Genomic DNA, 17,260 nt, shown 5'->3' with positions numbered 1-17,260 from the left:
CGCGTCGTGACACCATGGCGGGCTTCATTTATCTTGCTCTTCTTGCCGTCCTGGCTGCGACTCTGTATGGCCCCGTGTATCGGCAGGTCACCATCTTGGGGGTCTTCCGGCATCCGGCGCCTCTGGTGATTGTTGAAGGACAGGGTTACCACAAGATTGCCGATACGATGCAATGCGAGGATCTGCATTACTGGCAGCCTACGAACAAAATATTTACAGCGTGTGAGGATTCAGTCTTGCCACGCTTCAAGTGGTTCCCTCCGTTGGGGAACCTGGAGCAGCCCGCTGTCACATCTACCGGCTCAATTCATGTCATTGATCCCAAGGTACTGCTTTCTTCCTGTCCAACCAGCTTGTGCTATCTCGTTGACCTGTTGGTTAGACAATGAAGTCAACCCGGCTCGCATTTGAGAACTTCTCAGGTCCGTTCGTGACGCATGGAATCGACGTCATCGAGGACCCGGAGAATCCCAATGCTGTCTATATCTTTGCTGTGAATCATCTACCGAATCCAGAATTTATACAGGACGGCAAAGAAGTTCCCCCGGCGCGATCTCAAGTCGAGCTCTTCCACCATGTTTTGGAATCAAGCACCATTGAACATGTTCGTTCCATTCATCACCCGCTGATCGTCACACCCAATGACATATATGCGGAGAGTCCGAATTCTTTCTACGTGACCAATGATCATTACTATCGCGGGGGATACAAACGCCTGATTGAGGATGTTATCCCGACAGCCAAGTGGTCGAGCATCATCCAGGTACAGATCCAAGATCTAAAGTCCAAGGACGCGGGCAAAGGTATCGACGCCTCAGTGGCTTTGACCGGGTTACACAACAATAATGGACTTGGTCATGGTAGATCTAAGGACGAAATGCTCATCGTCAGCTGCATGAGCGGGACTCTGTATCGTGCTCGTCCAAACAGTAGCAACCGCACGATATCTATCTTCGATGAGATTCGTCCAGGCGGCCAATTTGACAATCCCGCTTACTACTCGGACCCGTATCGTACTGCTGCAGACGATGCCAGTGGTTACGTTCTGGCGGGACTGACACGTCCGATTGATCTGTCTAAACATCACGCTGATCCGAACGCTCAAGACGGGGCCATTGTATGGTATGTGCGGCCCAAACCAGGCACGAGTGAGGATGGGGAGAAATCCACAGAATGGGAGTCGCGTGTTGTTTTCGAGGATGATGGCACTCTCATTCGGACTGCTAGCACCGCGCTCTTGGTTCCCAGCGAAACAAAACCCGGGGAAGGAAAGAAGGCATGGTTGTTTGTGACCGGATTCTTCTCAGAGAGCGCTATCGCTGTTGATATTGACCTTTGAAGCAAAGTCTCTTGTGTAGACAGCCTACGTCGATATCAGAATTATTTCGCGTGTTGATGACCAGAATGAGAGTCATAGCTGATAGTACATCTCTTTCCCCAGCGATAGGGAACTTTGCAATAGTTCCAAAGCAATGACATGTTCGTAGCCTAGAAAACTATTTTCGATGTGATGATTGAGCCCTTGCAGCCGTGGTGCCTGGACAATATTCATTGCTGCCTGAGGCACCCAACCATTTCCATCGTGTCAACAATCGGACCGTCACCGTCTGCAGCATCTCAAACACGCCAACGCTTCGCCGCTTCCTTCCACAATCTTGTCAATATGTCTCTAGTCTGAGATGCTAAAATGATGCCATCAACCTTTTCGACTCACACAGCCCTGCGTATACGGGGCAATTGCCCAACCATCACCGCCATGGCATCATCCTTTCAGCATCAGCTCCGCTATCGACCTGCCGCCATTCGCAATTGCCAGAACCTTTTGACTCGCGGCTACACCAGCCCATCATCATCACCGAAATCACATACACATACACGATCCCCATCGTGTGCCCAGCCGGCCTCCCCAATTGTCCCGTCCACCTCCTCAACGGCGACCACTTCTCTCGCCAACGATGTCAACCCTCCGCCGAGCACCCGGCCAGCAGACCTCAACCTTCCAGAGCCTGTGTCCGCGTCGGCCGGAGCGGCCGACAAGCTGAAACGCTACGTCGCGCTGGGCCGCGCCTACCTGTCCTTCTACAAGACGGGCCTCAAAAACGTCTACCACAACTACCGCGCCTCGCTCCCCCTCCGCCGCTCACTCGGCCTACCCGCTTACCTCCCCATCTCGCCTCCCCCAGCACCCTCCACCTCCTCCACCGACAGCAAGACCACACGTTTCCGCACAGCCGTGCACTCCCAACGCCTCAGCCGCGCCAACTTCCAGCTCGTCCGCCGTGCCGCCTACGACGTCCGCCGCATGATCCCCTTCAGCCTCATCCTGATCGTCTGCGGCGAGATGACTCCGCTCGCCGTCCTGTTCCTGGGCAACGCCGTCACCCCCTTCACCTGCCGCGTCCCCCAGCAGATAAAGAAGGCCCGGCTGCAGCGCGCGGCCCGGAAACGCGCGGCCCTCGCCGCCCACCAGGCGCAGTCGCGAGGCTCCGTTACGGGCCCCGCGGCGGGCTCGGACGCCGAGCTTGAGCTGTTGGCCCGCGAGTTTACACACGCCGGTTGGGTCGAGAAGGCCTCGGCCCAGGAGATTCTGCAGGCGTGTGCGGCGTTGGGGCTCGTGCGGACGCATACTCGGCCCCCGGCGTTGGTGTCCTGGTTGTATCGGCCGCGACTGCGGCGGTATGTGGAGTATCTGGCGCTGGATGATGAGTTGATCCGGCAGGGGGGAGGAGTCCCGGCCATGGAGGCGGCGGAGGTCAGCATTGCGGTCGAGGAGCGAGGGGGCGTGGGCGTTGCGGACGGCAAGGAGTGTTGGGAGGCAGAGAGGGAGGAGAGACGGTGGTTGCAACGATGGCTGGAAAGAGCTTAAGGCCTGCTGCAATTTGTATTTATTCATGTAGATTACTTGGGATAGACGATCTCTGGCCCATGATATGGACTAGGACCGAAAAGATACCGCCATTACTTGAGAAGATCACGGATCGATGAAAGGCCCATCGTTCTCATGGCTTGATTGTTTTCTATGGAAAATAATTATCCGAGATATAAGTTGTGGGCTGGCGTTGCCCTTGAAATGTCCTAACTTTGCAGCTACTTCTATTTCTTCCAGCTGGTTCGGCCCGAAAACACATATCTCGTACTATACACTCATCATAAATCATATCGTTATTCAAGAGTTCATCTCACTTCGTGCCCAAACCCAACTAATCCCGTCATATAGTGTAGTCGTTATATATGGCCCATGGACGCCTATGCTTGGTGAAAAAAAAAAAAAAAGCCCAATCCATGTGTTGTTGAAAGACCATCCGCTTCGAAGATACAGCACGAAAATCAAGAAAACGAAACCAGGCAGAACGCTTTGCAGACCGAGGTTCGTATAATAAATCGCGTGAGACAAGAACGAATTGTAGTGAGAAGTAAGTCTAAGTGGCTGGGGCTTTTTTCTGTACCGCATTGCGGACCTGCTTGGCCCATCGCAGCCCACAGCTGTTGCAGAGGTCGCGGTTGCCACTGGGCCCTCTACGCCATTCGGGCGTGGTCCGGGTCTGACACATGGCGCAGGTCTTTTCGACGGGAACGATGCTCTGCTTTCTCTTGCGCTTCTTCCTCCGGGCAAGGAGGCGCTGGACCTCGTCGCACAGGGCGCGGTTCTGTTTCTCCAGTTCACGGAGCTCGAATTGCCAGCTCGAACCTCGTGCTGTGTTCAACTCGGCGAAAAGGATTGGTTCATCAAGAGCCGGCACGTATTGATCACCGGATGGCACTGGGTTGGAACCCACCAGTGCCGACTGGTCGGAAGTCGGTTGGCCTGCCGCAGTGACGTTTCTTCTTCCAGTTACTCCAGTGTCCCCGGAAAGTGTAGCGGTGATATTTGCAGGTACAACCTCATCCGTCCCGAGAGCAGTTGGCGGTGATTTGGGGAAACGCAGCTGCGCGACCAAGAATGAAGGTTCCTCCCCTTCCTTAGTGTCTCCAGGGTACAAGGTGGTCTGGGCCTGCAACATATGACCCTTTTTGTGCCGGATTCTATGGTTAAAGCTCGTCTGCTGGCCAGTGCGAGCCACCTCCAAAGCCTGTTTTGCATCCAGCCGGGCATCGGCTGGGATCAGGTCCTGAATTCCTTTACCGACTAGATCATCAGGCACGCGGCCGAGCACTGGCCGAGCCTTCGAGGACATGAAGAGAATGATGCCAGAGATTGAGAGCTTGGCCCACAGATCGTTCTCGGCTAACCGACCATCGCCAACGTTTACGAGCTGGTCTAGGTGATAGACGGGGCAGACCCGGCCGGTCATCACCATATATTGCCGGCCGCGGTCGCCAATGTGCCACGAGCCGTGACTTTCAAACCACATGTACCCGCTATACTTTGTCCGGACTCGATAGATGACACTGACCGGGTCAGAGTTGGTGCAGGATCGGAGATCGCGTATGACAGGACCGATATCACTGGGATGGCAGATTGTCGATAGTGTCTTGCCTATCAACTCATTTGGATCGTACTCGAGGACGTTTCGACAAGATGGAGATAGGTACAGCAATTCACCGTCGAAAGAGAGTACATGAATGACATCATCGGTGTTCTCGACTAGAACGCGGTCTAGATACTGCTGGTAGCTCCGGTCAGAAGTGTCCAAGTTGTCCAGTATCGTCGAGACCTGGTCGGGACTAAAGTATGTGGCAAGGCCCGGGTGCATCTGATAGATGTCCGCGGGCGGCGCCACGTAATTAGGCAGCTGCTTGCGCTGATAGTTGATCATGTAAGTACCATCTGTCCCATTTGGTCAGTCTGGGTCATGGAGTGCGACGAGAGCATCTGAAACACACCTGGATTTCTGCTTGTCACAGCATCGGGCCTCTCCACAAGGTCGACCTGGAACCCGACATAGAATCGGTAATCAGGCGAATTCCACCGGACAGGAATCATTGTGATCAGATTCATGAATGGCTGACCGCCCTTTCTGTAGTTAATGATAGTAGCCTGGATTTCTCCACGGTGCTCTATTGTAGACCGCAATCGAAATGCGGTATGTTGATCGACGAACTTCCGGGGCATGCCCTGCTGGACCACACCGCTGGGGTCCTGAAGAAAACGGCAATTCTGGCCGACAACCTCCTCCTCAGTGTAACCGGTCAGCCGCACAAAAGCCTCCGATACATAAATGATAGGATGATCCTCCTGGTGGATGTCGCACAATGCAAATGCACATGACAAATCAACAGCGCCGATGTCAATCTTGGGGTCGGGTCTTGAGACGACCTCGGCCTAGCTGAAGTTAGATTGTACACATGGTAGCAATTCAAGCCGTCGGATGGCAAGCCGGAGCGGGTCTTACCAATATACTCATCATGTCGATGCCGCTGCTCGAATATATGCTGTTATGAGGAGTGGTCTCACCTGTGGTCGCCGACTTGATCGAAGCTGTGAAATCCCATGTCAGTCCACATTCTGTTTATGCACGACACGCAACACAGTAGAAAGAGGATGCACTTTTCATGGGCGATGGCCTCTTGGGCTGAATGTAACGGTGAGAAGAAACCTGTGTTGTAGGGGCTTGAGGATGCCGGCGTCGCCTTTGCGGTAACTGCTGGCTTCGTGAAGAATCGGTGGATTTCGAAGCGTTGGTTGACCTTCCGGCCATGGACGTGGCTTGGGCCATGCTGGAGGTTTCTTTCGCATCAACCGAGGATGTCCAGTAAGAGGTTCTGCTCGATGGATGCGCTTGCAAGGGAGTAGAGTAGGATGCAGTTGGGTCTAGGCTCAGGGTCTGGTTCTGAAACGAAGAAAGTTGATGCATCGGCTGCCCATTGAATGTCTGTTCGAACACCAAGGCGGGTTGTTGGTATACGGAAGAGGGGTCGTAGGCAAATGCACTTGCTGTGTCCAGTGCCATGGGCACGGAGTTCCCCATGCCAGATAGCGGGTCATACACGAACAAGGCATTGGACAAATGGTCAGCTAACGGCGCAGGGGCCGCGGGCAGACGGGGCGAGTTAGAAGGGAGCAGCTCGTCGGCTGACATGCTGGTCAACAGCATATCTGATCCATGAGATCCGGAGAAAGCGAAGTTCCCCATCGGGAGTGGATCCAAAGGCGCAAATGGCATCGCCATCTCAGCGTTGCTAGAGTCAAGGGCGGGATGAGAGGTGTTGGACTGGCTACCCGAGGTCGTGGGAGGAGCCATGGGGAATGGAATATCGCCGTAGTAGTCGCCATTATTGAAGTTGTTGGCCATCTCAAGACGTAAGGCGATGCTCGATCGATTCGATTGGGGGTTGTTCTAACCAATGAGCGGATCGCATCTACACAGCGAAGATGCCTCGAAAATTAGTCCACGATTGTAGACATTCCTCCAGGGGCCAATGATTGGTAGCCCTGTAAGCGAATCCAGAAGTTCTGTCTGAATCAAGCAGCAGAAATTCGGGATTTATAGACGATGTACAGACTGGAGGTGCAACTGTGGAGTTGCTGGGAATCTGGGAGTAGATTAGTTCCTGTGTGCACTAAAAGAAGCAAAGCGGAGTCCGACTCAGAAGACGGCCATGATAATAACAAGAAATCACCAAGGGAATTGAAGAAAGGTTCACCTTGAAGATCACAACAGGAGAATTGGCTATACATTAGTAACCGCACAGAGCAGAGGAGGAGCAGAGGAAAGATATGCGGAGTACCTATAAGGTATCCAAGAGATGAAGCGATGAAGCGACCGTCCAGACGAAAATGCTCAGCGGTGGATGGACGGATGTAGATTCCGTACTTTTCATCGAATAAGACTGGGGGCCAAGTACATATGTTGAGGCAGTATGAGGATTCATTCTGTTTCTGTGAACAGAATGACTGCAGACTGCCAATGAGCAGAGACACGGAGAGAGTGAACTCAAATTGATCAACTTGACGTATCGAACTCGAGTGTGACAGATCAGTTGAGGAGGCAAAATATCATGTAACTAAATATTCCAAAAGGAAAACGACGAATCCCCAGAGCTCTTCGAGAACCGGTTGAGATTGAAGTGCCCGAGAGGATGTATGTAATACTTGTGAAGAGCTTGGTCATTGATTGAGGTTTTACTACAAGCTTCTCTGTCCTCTGTAGTGTCTATCCATGTCGACCTTGCTGCAAGTGGGAGTAGACATGTACTATCAGAGTATCCCCAGGCCATCCGTCACCTTCTTGAGTAGACCACTCGTATGCGACAGTAATATTCTCCCCATACTTACGCTCCTATATAAGCATATCCTATGTATGATCCCTGATAAGATAAGTGGAAATTGCAGATGGCCATCAAACACCTAAAAGGGAAATTTGGCGTCGCGCCGTCTCTGGCGGCGTCTCTCCTTTTGATCGCTCGTCTCAGGAGTCGAGGTCCAAGTCTCCTCTTAGGCATATTGCAACAGAAGAAGCTTCAATGCGGATATTCACTCAGTTTTGGCCCTCTCGCTCAATCATCAATCCATAGAGATTGCGATTCTATGTACCTACCTACCTCTTGTTTTTGCTCAGCGCCCAGACGGCCTTTTCTCAGCATCCTTGATATATCACGCTAAACATCTCCTCTATTGACACTAAAAATTCGGCATCTATTTCAGCATACAGTGCAAGACACAATGGAAGCCGAGCCAGACAAAATCTCCATCACAATTTGCGGCGATGGCGGATGCGGTATGTTTTTCCACTTATTTTGCCAGTGAAGATTGCTTAAGATTTCGCGATGCTCTCGCCTGGACAGCGAGAGGAATAGCTTCCTGTCGACAAAGGTTGACACTAATCTGCCGTGGTTGATAGGTAAATCGTCCATCACTTTGCGACTGGTGCGGAGCCAATGGGTCCACGAGTGAGTATCCCCCTTGAAACAAATCATAACGCGAGAGACGAAAATGACTGACATATCGCGACAACCTTAAAAAAGATATGACCCTACCATCGGTAAAGCAGTACCCGTACCCTGACCTTCAATTCTCTTTCCGTTGTCGACGCGTGATCTTCTCTAACGCCCATCTTGATTCCTCGGAGGACTAATAGAAGATTCTTATTCGGTAACACGCGTGATTGATGGCATTCCATATTTCTTATCCATCACCGATACTGCCGGCCAGGAGGAATATAGAGGGCTGTTTGCGCTCTCCAACCTGAGGTCGGACGCGTTTCTGCTCGTCTACGACATCACCAATGCATCGAGCCTGAGCGCATTGGATTACTTCATGGATCTGATTGATATCGAGGCAGAGCAACGCGCGGAAGACAATGCTCGCTTATTGAAGGAACTGGGGGACAGCGCACGCGGCGTGGAAGTCGGCATGCCTCCTCCGGTCAAGATCATCGCTGGCAACAAGTGCGACCTCAAAGAAAATCGCGTCATCCCTGCTAGGGAGGGACTCGAATATGCCCGCAAGCATGGTTGTGGGTTCATGGAGACAAGCGCGAGAGATATGGTGAACATTGAAGAGACATTTGCCCGTATGTAACTTCTCCTCTGGCAGTATTAAGGCTGTCCATGTGAGACAGTCTATTGATCTGACGCCATCGCAGTCATCGTCCGTCGTGTTATCGAAGCTCGTCGACTACATTACCAGCAGAACCAGGCGACAGCGAATCCTGGTCAGGCCACAGCGTCTGCAACTACGCAACAACCTGCCGAGCAGACGGCCGATGAGACCATCGCCGCTAAGCCATCCAAAGATGCGAGGTCCCCGTTCAGCCGGCTTTCAATCTTCGGAAACAAGAGCAGTAAGCGTGCTGCACCCAAGCCAGAAGATCAGACCGGCGAGTCCAAAGGCGAAGCGGTGGTATCGAAAGGGGAACCCGACAAACCAAGTATATGGAGACGCCTGCTTTGCTGCTGAGTGACATAATTATCCTTTCGATTGTATCATTCCTTTATCTCTTTTCTTATCTTCTTTTTTCTTTATACCCTGGTCATCCGCCTGTGGACCGGCGATGCTTTTCCATTCTTGATCATGTATTCGGAATAAATTCCTTGGACATCCATATTCCCCATTTCTTTGCACTTTTTGTACAGTGTTGATAGGCCAGATGACTCGGTGTTTGTGCCAACGCAGCATCGGTCACGAAAGAATGAAGTCAGTCATTAATCGACCAACCTCGGCATAAGCAGGGGTAACCAAGCAAGTTTAGTTTGCTGGAGTCAAGCTTATTTCCTGTGCAACTGTCACGCAACTCGAGCGATTTTCTACCCCGGTGGGTCAACGGCTTGTGGTTCCGATCAACACAAGGCTACATACCTACACCCAGCTGAGGACAAGGAGATACGCACCTTGAGTCTGGCCAATCCAATGGTGGACCTTCCATCATCTATCTGACATCAACGTTCGATAAGATAAGCGTAGAAATTCAGGATTATTGATCGTCCTAGGCCAGGGAGATATCATGTGGCAATTGAAAATAACAGGATATGCAAATAGCGCGACATTAAAAAAAAAAGATGTCCGAATCATCGATCATCACTGATTGCAAGCTAAAAACTCTATCTCGGAGATCCTGGACGTGTGGCGCAAACATGAAGTCAGCATCCAGCACGCAGCCCTCAGTAGGTAAAGGTAATGTCGACTCTGGTCGATGGGTCATCCTGCTGCAATTGGCTGTTCCCAAATGGCAAGGAGGTTCTAGGTTGGTCCTCCGCGGATTCGGAATACCGAAACAAACCTAACCCATGCTCATAGACAGTTTGACCTGTAAAGGGGCATTGGCGAATCATCAACAGCAGTCATGACATGATCAGTGATAGACGGAATTCCATCCATGATGTCAACGTCATTGACTGAGAAGCCACTAAGACGGCTTTGATTTCCGCGAACAGACTAGATAGGCAATAGAACGATAGAACATATATCATGACTAGGTAGATGGAGGTCAAGCTAGGACACCTCGGCGAGTAGCCCTCGGTCTCGTGTATTATCTTACCCCGTAGTATCATGAGGCAGGGGAAGCAGACTATGTCCTGAAATTGTGCTCGCAACGAAGTGCATACTACGGACTAGTTATTCCGTACAGGGATTAGAGCCGGTCTGCCGCTAAGCTTTTAATGAGGAAGTGTCTGCAGATCCAGAAGGGAGCTTGTGACCTCGAATCGATGATTCAGCGGAAGACGCATATAGTTAGTTAGTTAGTTGGTTTACCATGTTGATCGCCGAAGCAGTTGAGAGTTGTCCAGGTGAGAGAACAAACGATCGGCAGCCATGTGCCGAGAAGAAGACTCGAGAATGAGAACCCGCTTTATGAACACCTTTAGTATAATAGTAATGCCATATTTATGCGCCTACGCCCAGTACGCTGTAATGTTGATACAAGAGCGCTTGATGTACCTGAAGAAGTGTGCGATCATGACAGAGTTAGGCATCATCAATATCGGTGAATTGATCCTGTGTTTTCTACCTCAAGAGTCAATGTATCTATTCTAACAGAGGGTTCTGCATTTCTCCGTATTCTTGTTATCTGATGGTAGAGCTGATGATCAACTAGACTCGGATATACGGAATTGCTTTTACTGTATCTTCCGAAAATCCTGTCAGGTTATGGATTGACTGCTTACTGAGAAAGGGAATAAAAAAGAAAATAAATAAAATAAAATAAAAGAGCATTGCAAGAACCAGTGAGACGAGCAAATGCCCGTAAGAGGAAATTTGAAATCAAGGAGACATTTGCCCGGGACATCTCCGAGGCCCGATTCAAGTCTCCGGTTCCGAATACTGTATCATAAACGGATACCAGTTGTTCTGTACCCGAAATTTCTTGCGATGTAAGGTAAAGTATTTCAGCATCTGCCTTAGGTACATTCTGTATGCCTCACAAAGATTTTATAATCTGATTGGCTGTTCTTGATGAAGATACAGAATAGCTTTCGTTATTTTATTTTGTTTGTTGCCTGGATTAAATATCAATACTAAGGTAAGTGTGAATAGGCCGATACTTTAACATCGATGAATAGCTACTCGTACAGTACTCTGTACGGATTATGATACACCAAGTCCCCGAGCCACTGCCTCGTATTACCATGTATTGCAAAGTCAAACGATCACTAGTAGATCCATAGTATTTCCCTTTTGGGCCTACTGGGCCCTGCTGGGTCTCTTGGAGTCTTGGGCGCTGCGTCAAGTAGAACGGATACACTACTACCTTGCCCTGCCTTGCTGTAGATGTTCGACGCAGCTTCGGGATGATTACTGCCAATTGGTACCTTCGAAGCTAATCACAAAAAGTAAATATTACTCATTCCCTTAGAAATTTCGAATAATCAAGAAATATCTCAAGTATTAATCATAATCTTCCCAATAATAATAATCATCACCTCAGAATCTAGTTAAAAAGCTGTCGGTCCTCCCTCCTTCATAGCTCCTCTGCTCTATTAGTATATACTACTACCACTACTACTACTACCTTACCCTACTTACTACTACTTTACCTTGGATCAGTGGATAACTGCCTACAACCAGCAGCTCCAGACCCTTGTGTTATATAATCCACTGTCTTCTTATCGCTGCAACCTTTACTGGCACTTCCTTGGGTCCATCCAGTTCTGTCCGACCCTCCATTACATCTTCATTCCTCTGTTGGCTGTTAGGACTGGCTTTACTTAAGCTCTTTACCCCCACCATTCGACCAGTCCGTCATATCATTGACCGACCTGACCGTCCTTCAACCTTTCAACGACCATTGCTGTTGTTCTTACCCCGGGAAGTAGGGGTCTAAAATAGCCGGATATAGTTTTCGTTCGATCAGTCTTGATTGGCGTTGCCCTACAATCGCACGCGCCTTCGTTGGTGTCAACGGCATCTTACTTAGTTGATACTTCCTATACCACATAATGACGGCACGTCAATCGTCACCCACATCGGACCACTCACATTCGGACAGCAATGTTCGCAAGAGGGTGTGCAAGGCGTGCGATCGATGTAGATTGAAGAAATCAAAGGTAAGCAGGCCATGGTCCAGAAGCAAGCATCAGCGCGCTTTGAAGCGCTGACCCAGTGCAGTGTGACGGCGCCAATCCATGTGGACGGTGTAGGGCAGACAATGCCATCTGCGTCTTTGGCGAGAGGAAGAAGGCCCATGATAAAGTGTACCCCAAGGGGTGAGCTTGCACCTTTGGCAACTTGCATGCGGAGAGGGTCGAACATTAACAATGCTAATCTATGTCTCGCTTTCAGGTACGTTGAGATGTTGGAGCAGCAACAAGCTTGGCTGGTGTATGGTCTTCAGGAACTATATCGACGCTCCAGCGAGGGTGAAGGCTGGCCGGGAGAACCGTTGAAATGCGAAGCAAACGGTCACCCTCTGACGCATGATCTACTCACACGGCTTGGCGCTCTCGATCAAACTAAAGGCGAACGCTTCGAGGAGAACACCGAGGTCATGCAGCAGGAATTGTGGAAGCAGAATGCCGGCCACATGCAACGGCAAGATTCATCAGATGGCAGTTCCGAGAGTGCGCAATCGCCCATCACAACATCACGCTTTGCAGACGCCTTCTCACGACATCAACTTCCTCCCACGCCTCCAAATCTTAGCCCAGCATCACGTACCCAGGCAACGACGATCAAGCCTGAACCCCAGATGGCTCCCCATAATCCCGCATACATTGCCCCCTTGTCGATGCAGGGGGTAGTAAACCCGATCGCCTTGCAAGGTCCACCGCAATGGCCCAACAGCAGCTTCGGAACCTTTGACGACATGGACATGATGGGGGCTTCCGACTTCACCAGTCTTTCGTTCGATGATCAGTTATCATCACCGATGTTCAACCGGCAGATTCCAATAAACTGCATGACATCGGCCTCGTTTATGGATACGAAGAGTGACTACGAGGATTTCAATCAATTTCTGAATCCAAATCCTACAGAGATAACGTCCATCTAGTGGGCCAACGCCGCATATTGTACAGTGTCTTTTTCCTCATCTCATTTCCAGTCTAGGTCATGTCTACTGTGGGAGGCTTTCTCTTTTTTTTTTTTTCCCCAGGGCTCACTATTTGGTAGCCTAATGGTGCTTGGCGTTGGGTATAAAACAACAGGAGGTCTTGGCTAATGGAACCGTTAATGGGGGCGTTTGAAGATCTTCCTTTGTCATTTTTACCTTTACATGCATATCATGTTTGTTCATTTGTTTCGGTGTTTAACTCAGGCTTTTCATGCCTGTCAGTGTTACACCATAGTGAGCGAATCAAACTTTGATACAACAATGATCACTCCTCTCAACATTGCCGACAATTATTTTTTTTTGGCTCATATAAGTCTCATCATTAGATCATGGATCCTGGTTGAATGATTGGACGACGATGCAGATCAGGAACTGAAAGTGCGGAGTGACGTTGAGACATGCTTGACTAATACCTAGGCTGAGAACTACGTCATGCATCGCCGCATACGGGGACTTTTACATCCGTTTAGCGAACTCAAACAGTGTCTTGGTAAGCTGGAGTGTTCATGAGCCATCTAAGGTTTTCCTTGGCTGAGCAGTTAAAGCGTGCTTTTGCAGTTGTTCCGAGATCAGAGTTCATCGGCGTCTTCCTGGTCGTTTTTGAAGGCCAAAAAGGATTGTGATCCAAGGTTTCGAGCTTGTACGCAACCCTTTCTCTTCTTCTGTTGGTTATCTATACATAGTGGTTCCATTTGCAATACAGAAATCATGGTTCGCAATAGTTGATCCGCGAGTCAGTGTTGCCATGTTCCAAACAACATTTAGTCATATTATGATTATGGTTTCATTTAAAGATCAGTTGTGTCAAGACTCAAAATGAAAGGGAAAAAAAGGGAAAGAAGGGAAAAAAGAAAAAGAAAAGGAGAAAAGAGGGTCCAAGATTCCCCACCGTGAAAAAGTTCCAGTGCTCCATCAGGACAAACTGGTCAGCATGCTGCACCCAGCCTCACAGTCGCAGCCCGCTTTATCTCCAGACGCCGAGATTCATCATGATTACTATTCCATTTGCTTGGACGTAGACTCAGGAGGCTGGACAAGAAGTGTCCGAGATGCCGACCTGCCGACTAAGCGTTTTAGAGTTGGTGGCTCGTTCCCAATTCCCGATCTCACCATCGGAATTTGGCACCTGTTTTAGGAATCTTAAATCCATCATTCCACATGCACAAGTTTTTATTTGCTAAGCAGATAGACTACTGCGTAAAGGGCTTTTTTTCCCTCCGTAAGACTGCGAAATCCTGGGATGGATAGATCAGCCGTTTTCCTTGTTCTCCTGTATCTACCAGTGAAAGCTGCAGTCTCCACGAGGCTCGAGGTCTCGTGTAGTAGTGTAGTATGGTGTCACGATAGATGCAAGAAATATCACTAATATCGCTATGTGATCACGCTGCTGATATCATATTGACATCGCGAGAGCACACTGAGACAAAGTACGTACCGATATTCTCCTAGTACAATGACTTCGAAGAGTGGGTTCTTGTTCATCGCTGGGTCGTGGAAATTGGAACAGGTACCATCAGTCCATCGCTCTCTTCTCTGTCCGTCACTAGCTTTGCTTTGTAATGGAGCCTCAGCTCGCAACAACAGTAATTAGTCACGGTGCTTTACAAAGACTCGTAGTACCTTGTAGGAGACTAGGAGCAAACAGCTCGATCCAGGTGTTAGCCATATAGCTAGCCACTGAAAGGTTCACTCCATCATTCCCCCATCCATCCCTGCGAGAGAGAGAGAGAGTCATGGACTCGAAAAACTTAAAGTACAGCTTCTTGAATTCGGTCATCATCATTTCAGCTTCGGAGTCTAGGCCATTCGCATTCCGCTGACACTTAATGAACGGACGGCGGAGTACCTATGAATGTACTATTATTGGCTTATTTTCTCCCAAGCAGACTGGTTCGGATTTCGGAAGTTCGGGGTAGACGCTCTCCGTGATCACCGACCCGTGTTGAGGCTTGAATGCTTGACAACTTGCACTGACAGCGTGACTAGACTAGGAAGAATAGAGACTAGATGGTAAATACCACATCTGTTGACTGTGTCAGATGCTCGAGTACACTTCTTAGACATTAGGTACCCTGATTCTTACAAGCGTAACGGTCGGCGTTCTCGAGAGAACAATTCTAGGAAATAACCAGATACGGTATGATAGGGGTACACTATATAAGGGCAGGCCGAATTTACCACCAAACCAAAAGCTCCTTTCAGCGAGGATGAGCCTCAAACAGTCTGTTTGAGGCTCATCCCAGGTATCCAAGCGCGGGGAGGCTCCTTATATAAAAATGAGGCTGGCGAGGTCTATGCTCCCTACTGTACATCAGTGTCATGCCAAAGAGTTCAAACTCAGAAAATATATTCTGCCTCAGGCATAAACAGCGTGGAAATCTACCGGATTAGGCAGAGCATCAACATCTTTAGCCTAAAGCGGCCCCTCACTCATCAACAAACCCATCCTCCAACATCAACTTTTATTCGTCAATTCGCAGCTTGCAATGGATACTATGACTATTTAGCCGTCGAAAAATAAGGACAACTAGACAACTAGACAACTAAACGTCCAAAATGTTGAAACGAGCCTGTGTCTCGTCTCAATTCAGGCTCCGGTGCTTTCCCCCCTCCTGCCACTCTGATCGACGTATTGCGGGGTTACGTAGTTACTGCTGAGACATCTGCCTCCTCCTTATGAACTCGCTTTTCTGCAACAACTCGCATGTCCAGATTGACGACTCAACCTCAACAAACATTGTCCATTTACAACCAGTGACAAGATCCTAAGCAGGACAGGAAGACAAGCATCATGTCTGGGGAATCTGAATTCGCCTTTCTGCCGCTCGGAGCCATCATCCAGGAGTTCCGCGTCGGAGGAAAGAACCTCGTTCTTGGCTTCAACACTCAGGACCAATATGATAAATACAACTCGCCTCACTTTGGCGCAACAATAGGTCGCGTGGCCAACAGGATCAAGGATGCCGTCATCCACAACCTGAATAGTCGGGACTACACCTTGGCCAAAAACAATGGGCCCAACTCACTACATGGTGGGGAGAAAGGCTGGGGCAAGTGCGTTTTTGACGGCCCTCAGACCGTGAAGCGCGATGGCAAAGATGCCCTACTGTTCAAGTACCTCAGCAAGGACGGCGAGGAAGGCTTCCCCGGCACTGTGGAAGTGCGAGTCTGGTACACGGCTAGCAAGGAGGATAGCGAGAGTCCCAGCTCCAAGACAGTCCTAACTACCGAGTATGAGGTTGAGTTTGTGGGCGACGAGTGTGAGGAGACGGTTGTCAACATGACCAACCATAGGTAAGTTTGCAGTTACGGAAGCAGGAGGATTCTATCATAGCGCAATAGTTGATAATATCTGTGTCGGGCATAGTTATTTCAACCTCGGCAACGGTCCTACCATCGAAGGCACCAAGGCCCAATTGGCCACCGCCGACTACCTGCCCGTCGACTCCACCGGTATCCCGCTTGGCAACATCGACAAATTCCCTCTGGACGTGTCCAAGCCCTTCGTCCTCGGCGCGGCCGAACCTGACATTGACGATGTGTTCCTGATGGAGACCAATCCCTCCAATGTCGTTCTGGATACGCGCAGCCAACCCTTGAAACTGCTGGCGCAGTTCAGCCACCCGGACACGGGCCTGCACCTGGAAGTACACAGCACCGAGCCCGCGTTCCAGTTCTACACGGGCAAATACATCGACGTGCCCGCGATGGACGGACTGCCACAGCGCGTGGCTAGAGCTGGTTTCTGCGTGGAACCCAGCCGATATGTCAATGCGCCCAACGAGCCGGCATGGCGGCCGATGGTGCTTTTGAAGAAGGGACAGATTTTCGGATGCAAGACTGTGTACAAGGCCTGGAAGGCATGAGCTTTGTAAGGGACGTCATGACATGCCTTGTATCTCGGCTCTCGACTCTCGGCTACGGCTCACAAATAACTTGATGAGGTTTCCCTATTGTGTCCTTTGATTCGGTGGTTCGGTCTCCGTAGTCTACCTTAGTCCATGTGCGATTTTCGCCAGTTTTCGCCCGCGGGACCCGCCAACATCATCCGATCCAGTGGCGCTAAGACTGAAGTGCCTTGAGCAGCTAGGGTGCTATGTGCCGATTATCCTTATCTCCGTGATATGTATCCGAGAGACCCTCAGCGTCCCTCATCTAGAAAATAATATTCTAGAGAGTGAATGAATTTGTGGTTCACTGGTTTCCACTTGGGCCGACCCAGAGACCAAGCCCATTGTAGAAATGAGAAAAGTTCGATGGTCGGGGTCCACCCGCTTGGAATCGACGCAAATGGGCGTCTGCTGAGGTTGAGAATTATGCCGCGGAAGACG

The 17,260-nt window shown here is 50.0% G+C and overlaps 6 protein-coding genes across 6 annotated transcripts; 5 read left to right on the top strand and 1 right to left on the bottom strand.

The window, feature by feature from the left end:
* Nucleotides 1-14: 14 nt before the first annotated feature.
* On the top strand, nucleotides 15-1,339 carry Aud_002893 (uncharacterized protein; the record flags this gene model as incomplete). Its single annotated transcript, XM_043287850.1, has 2 exons — nucleotides 15-326; nucleotides 383-1,339. 2 exons carry the CDS (start codon nucleotides 15-17, stop codon nucleotides 1,337-1,339), a joined length of 1,269 nt encoding a protein of 422 aa, XP_043143785.1.
* A 348-nt stretch (nucleotides 1,340-1,687) lies between these two features.
* Nucleotides 1,688-2,866, top strand: Aud_002892 (uncharacterized protein; the record flags this gene model as incomplete). The annotated part of the gene is made up of 1 exon (XM_043287849.1): nucleotides 1,688-2,866. The coding sequence occupies one exon, from the start codon at nucleotides 1,688-1,690 to the stop codon at nucleotides 2,864-2,866; it is 1,179 nt and encodes a 392-aa protein (XP_043143784.1).
* Nucleotides 2,867-3,419: 553 nt separating this feature from the next.
* Nucleotides 3,420-6,233, bottom strand: lreA (GATA transcription factor LreA; the record flags this gene model as incomplete). The annotated part of the gene is made up of 4 exons (XM_043287848.1): nucleotides 3,420-4,768; nucleotides 4,825-5,263; nucleotides 5,334-5,419; nucleotides 5,489-6,233. 4 exons carry the CDS (start codon nucleotides 6,231-6,233, stop codon nucleotides 3,420-3,422), a joined length of 2,619 nt encoding a protein of 872 aa, XP_043143783.1.
* Nucleotides 6,234-7,603: 1,370 nt separating this feature from the next.
* Nucleotides 7,604-8,839, top strand: Aud_002890 (putative RAS small monomeric GTPase; the record flags this gene model as incomplete). Its single annotated transcript, XM_043287847.1, has 3 exons — nucleotides 7,604-7,658; nucleotides 8,019-8,453; nucleotides 8,526-8,839. The coding sequence occupies 3 exons, from the start codon at nucleotides 7,604-7,606 to the stop codon at nucleotides 8,837-8,839; spliced, it is 804 nt and encodes a 267-aa protein (XP_043143782.1).
* Nucleotides 8,840-11,817: 2,978 nt separating this feature from the next.
* Aud_002889 (Zn(II)2Cys6 transcription factor domain-containing protein) lies at nucleotides 11,818-12,869 on the top strand (the record flags this gene model as incomplete). Its single annotated transcript, XM_043287846.1, has 3 exons — nucleotides 11,818-11,925; nucleotides 11,987-12,084; nucleotides 12,161-12,869. The coding sequence occupies 3 exons, from the start codon at nucleotides 11,818-11,820 to the stop codon at nucleotides 12,867-12,869; spliced, it is 915 nt and encodes a 304-aa protein (XP_043143781.1).
* A 2,851-nt stretch (nucleotides 12,870-15,720) lies between these two features.
* On the top strand, nucleotides 15,721-16,795 carry Aud_002888 (aldose epimerase family protein; the record flags this gene model as incomplete). Its single annotated transcript, XM_043287845.1, has 2 exons — nucleotides 15,721-16,223; nucleotides 16,297-16,795. 2 exons carry the CDS (start codon nucleotides 15,721-15,723, stop codon nucleotides 16,793-16,795), a joined length of 1,002 nt encoding a protein of 333 aa, XP_043143780.1.
* Between the last annotated feature and the right edge of the window lie 465 nt (nucleotides 16,796-17,260).

The sequence above is a fragment of the Aspergillus udagawae genome (assembly GCF_001078395.1).
Source record: "Aspergillus udagawae IFM 46973 DNA, scaffold_2, whole genome shotgun sequence".
Taxonomy (NCBI): Eukaryota; Fungi; Ascomycota; class Eurotiomycetes; order Eurotiales; family Aspergillaceae; genus Aspergillus; species Aspergillus udagawae.
Note: the sequence above shows the minus strand (reverse complement) of the source record. Positions and strands in the feature narration are given on the sequence as shown.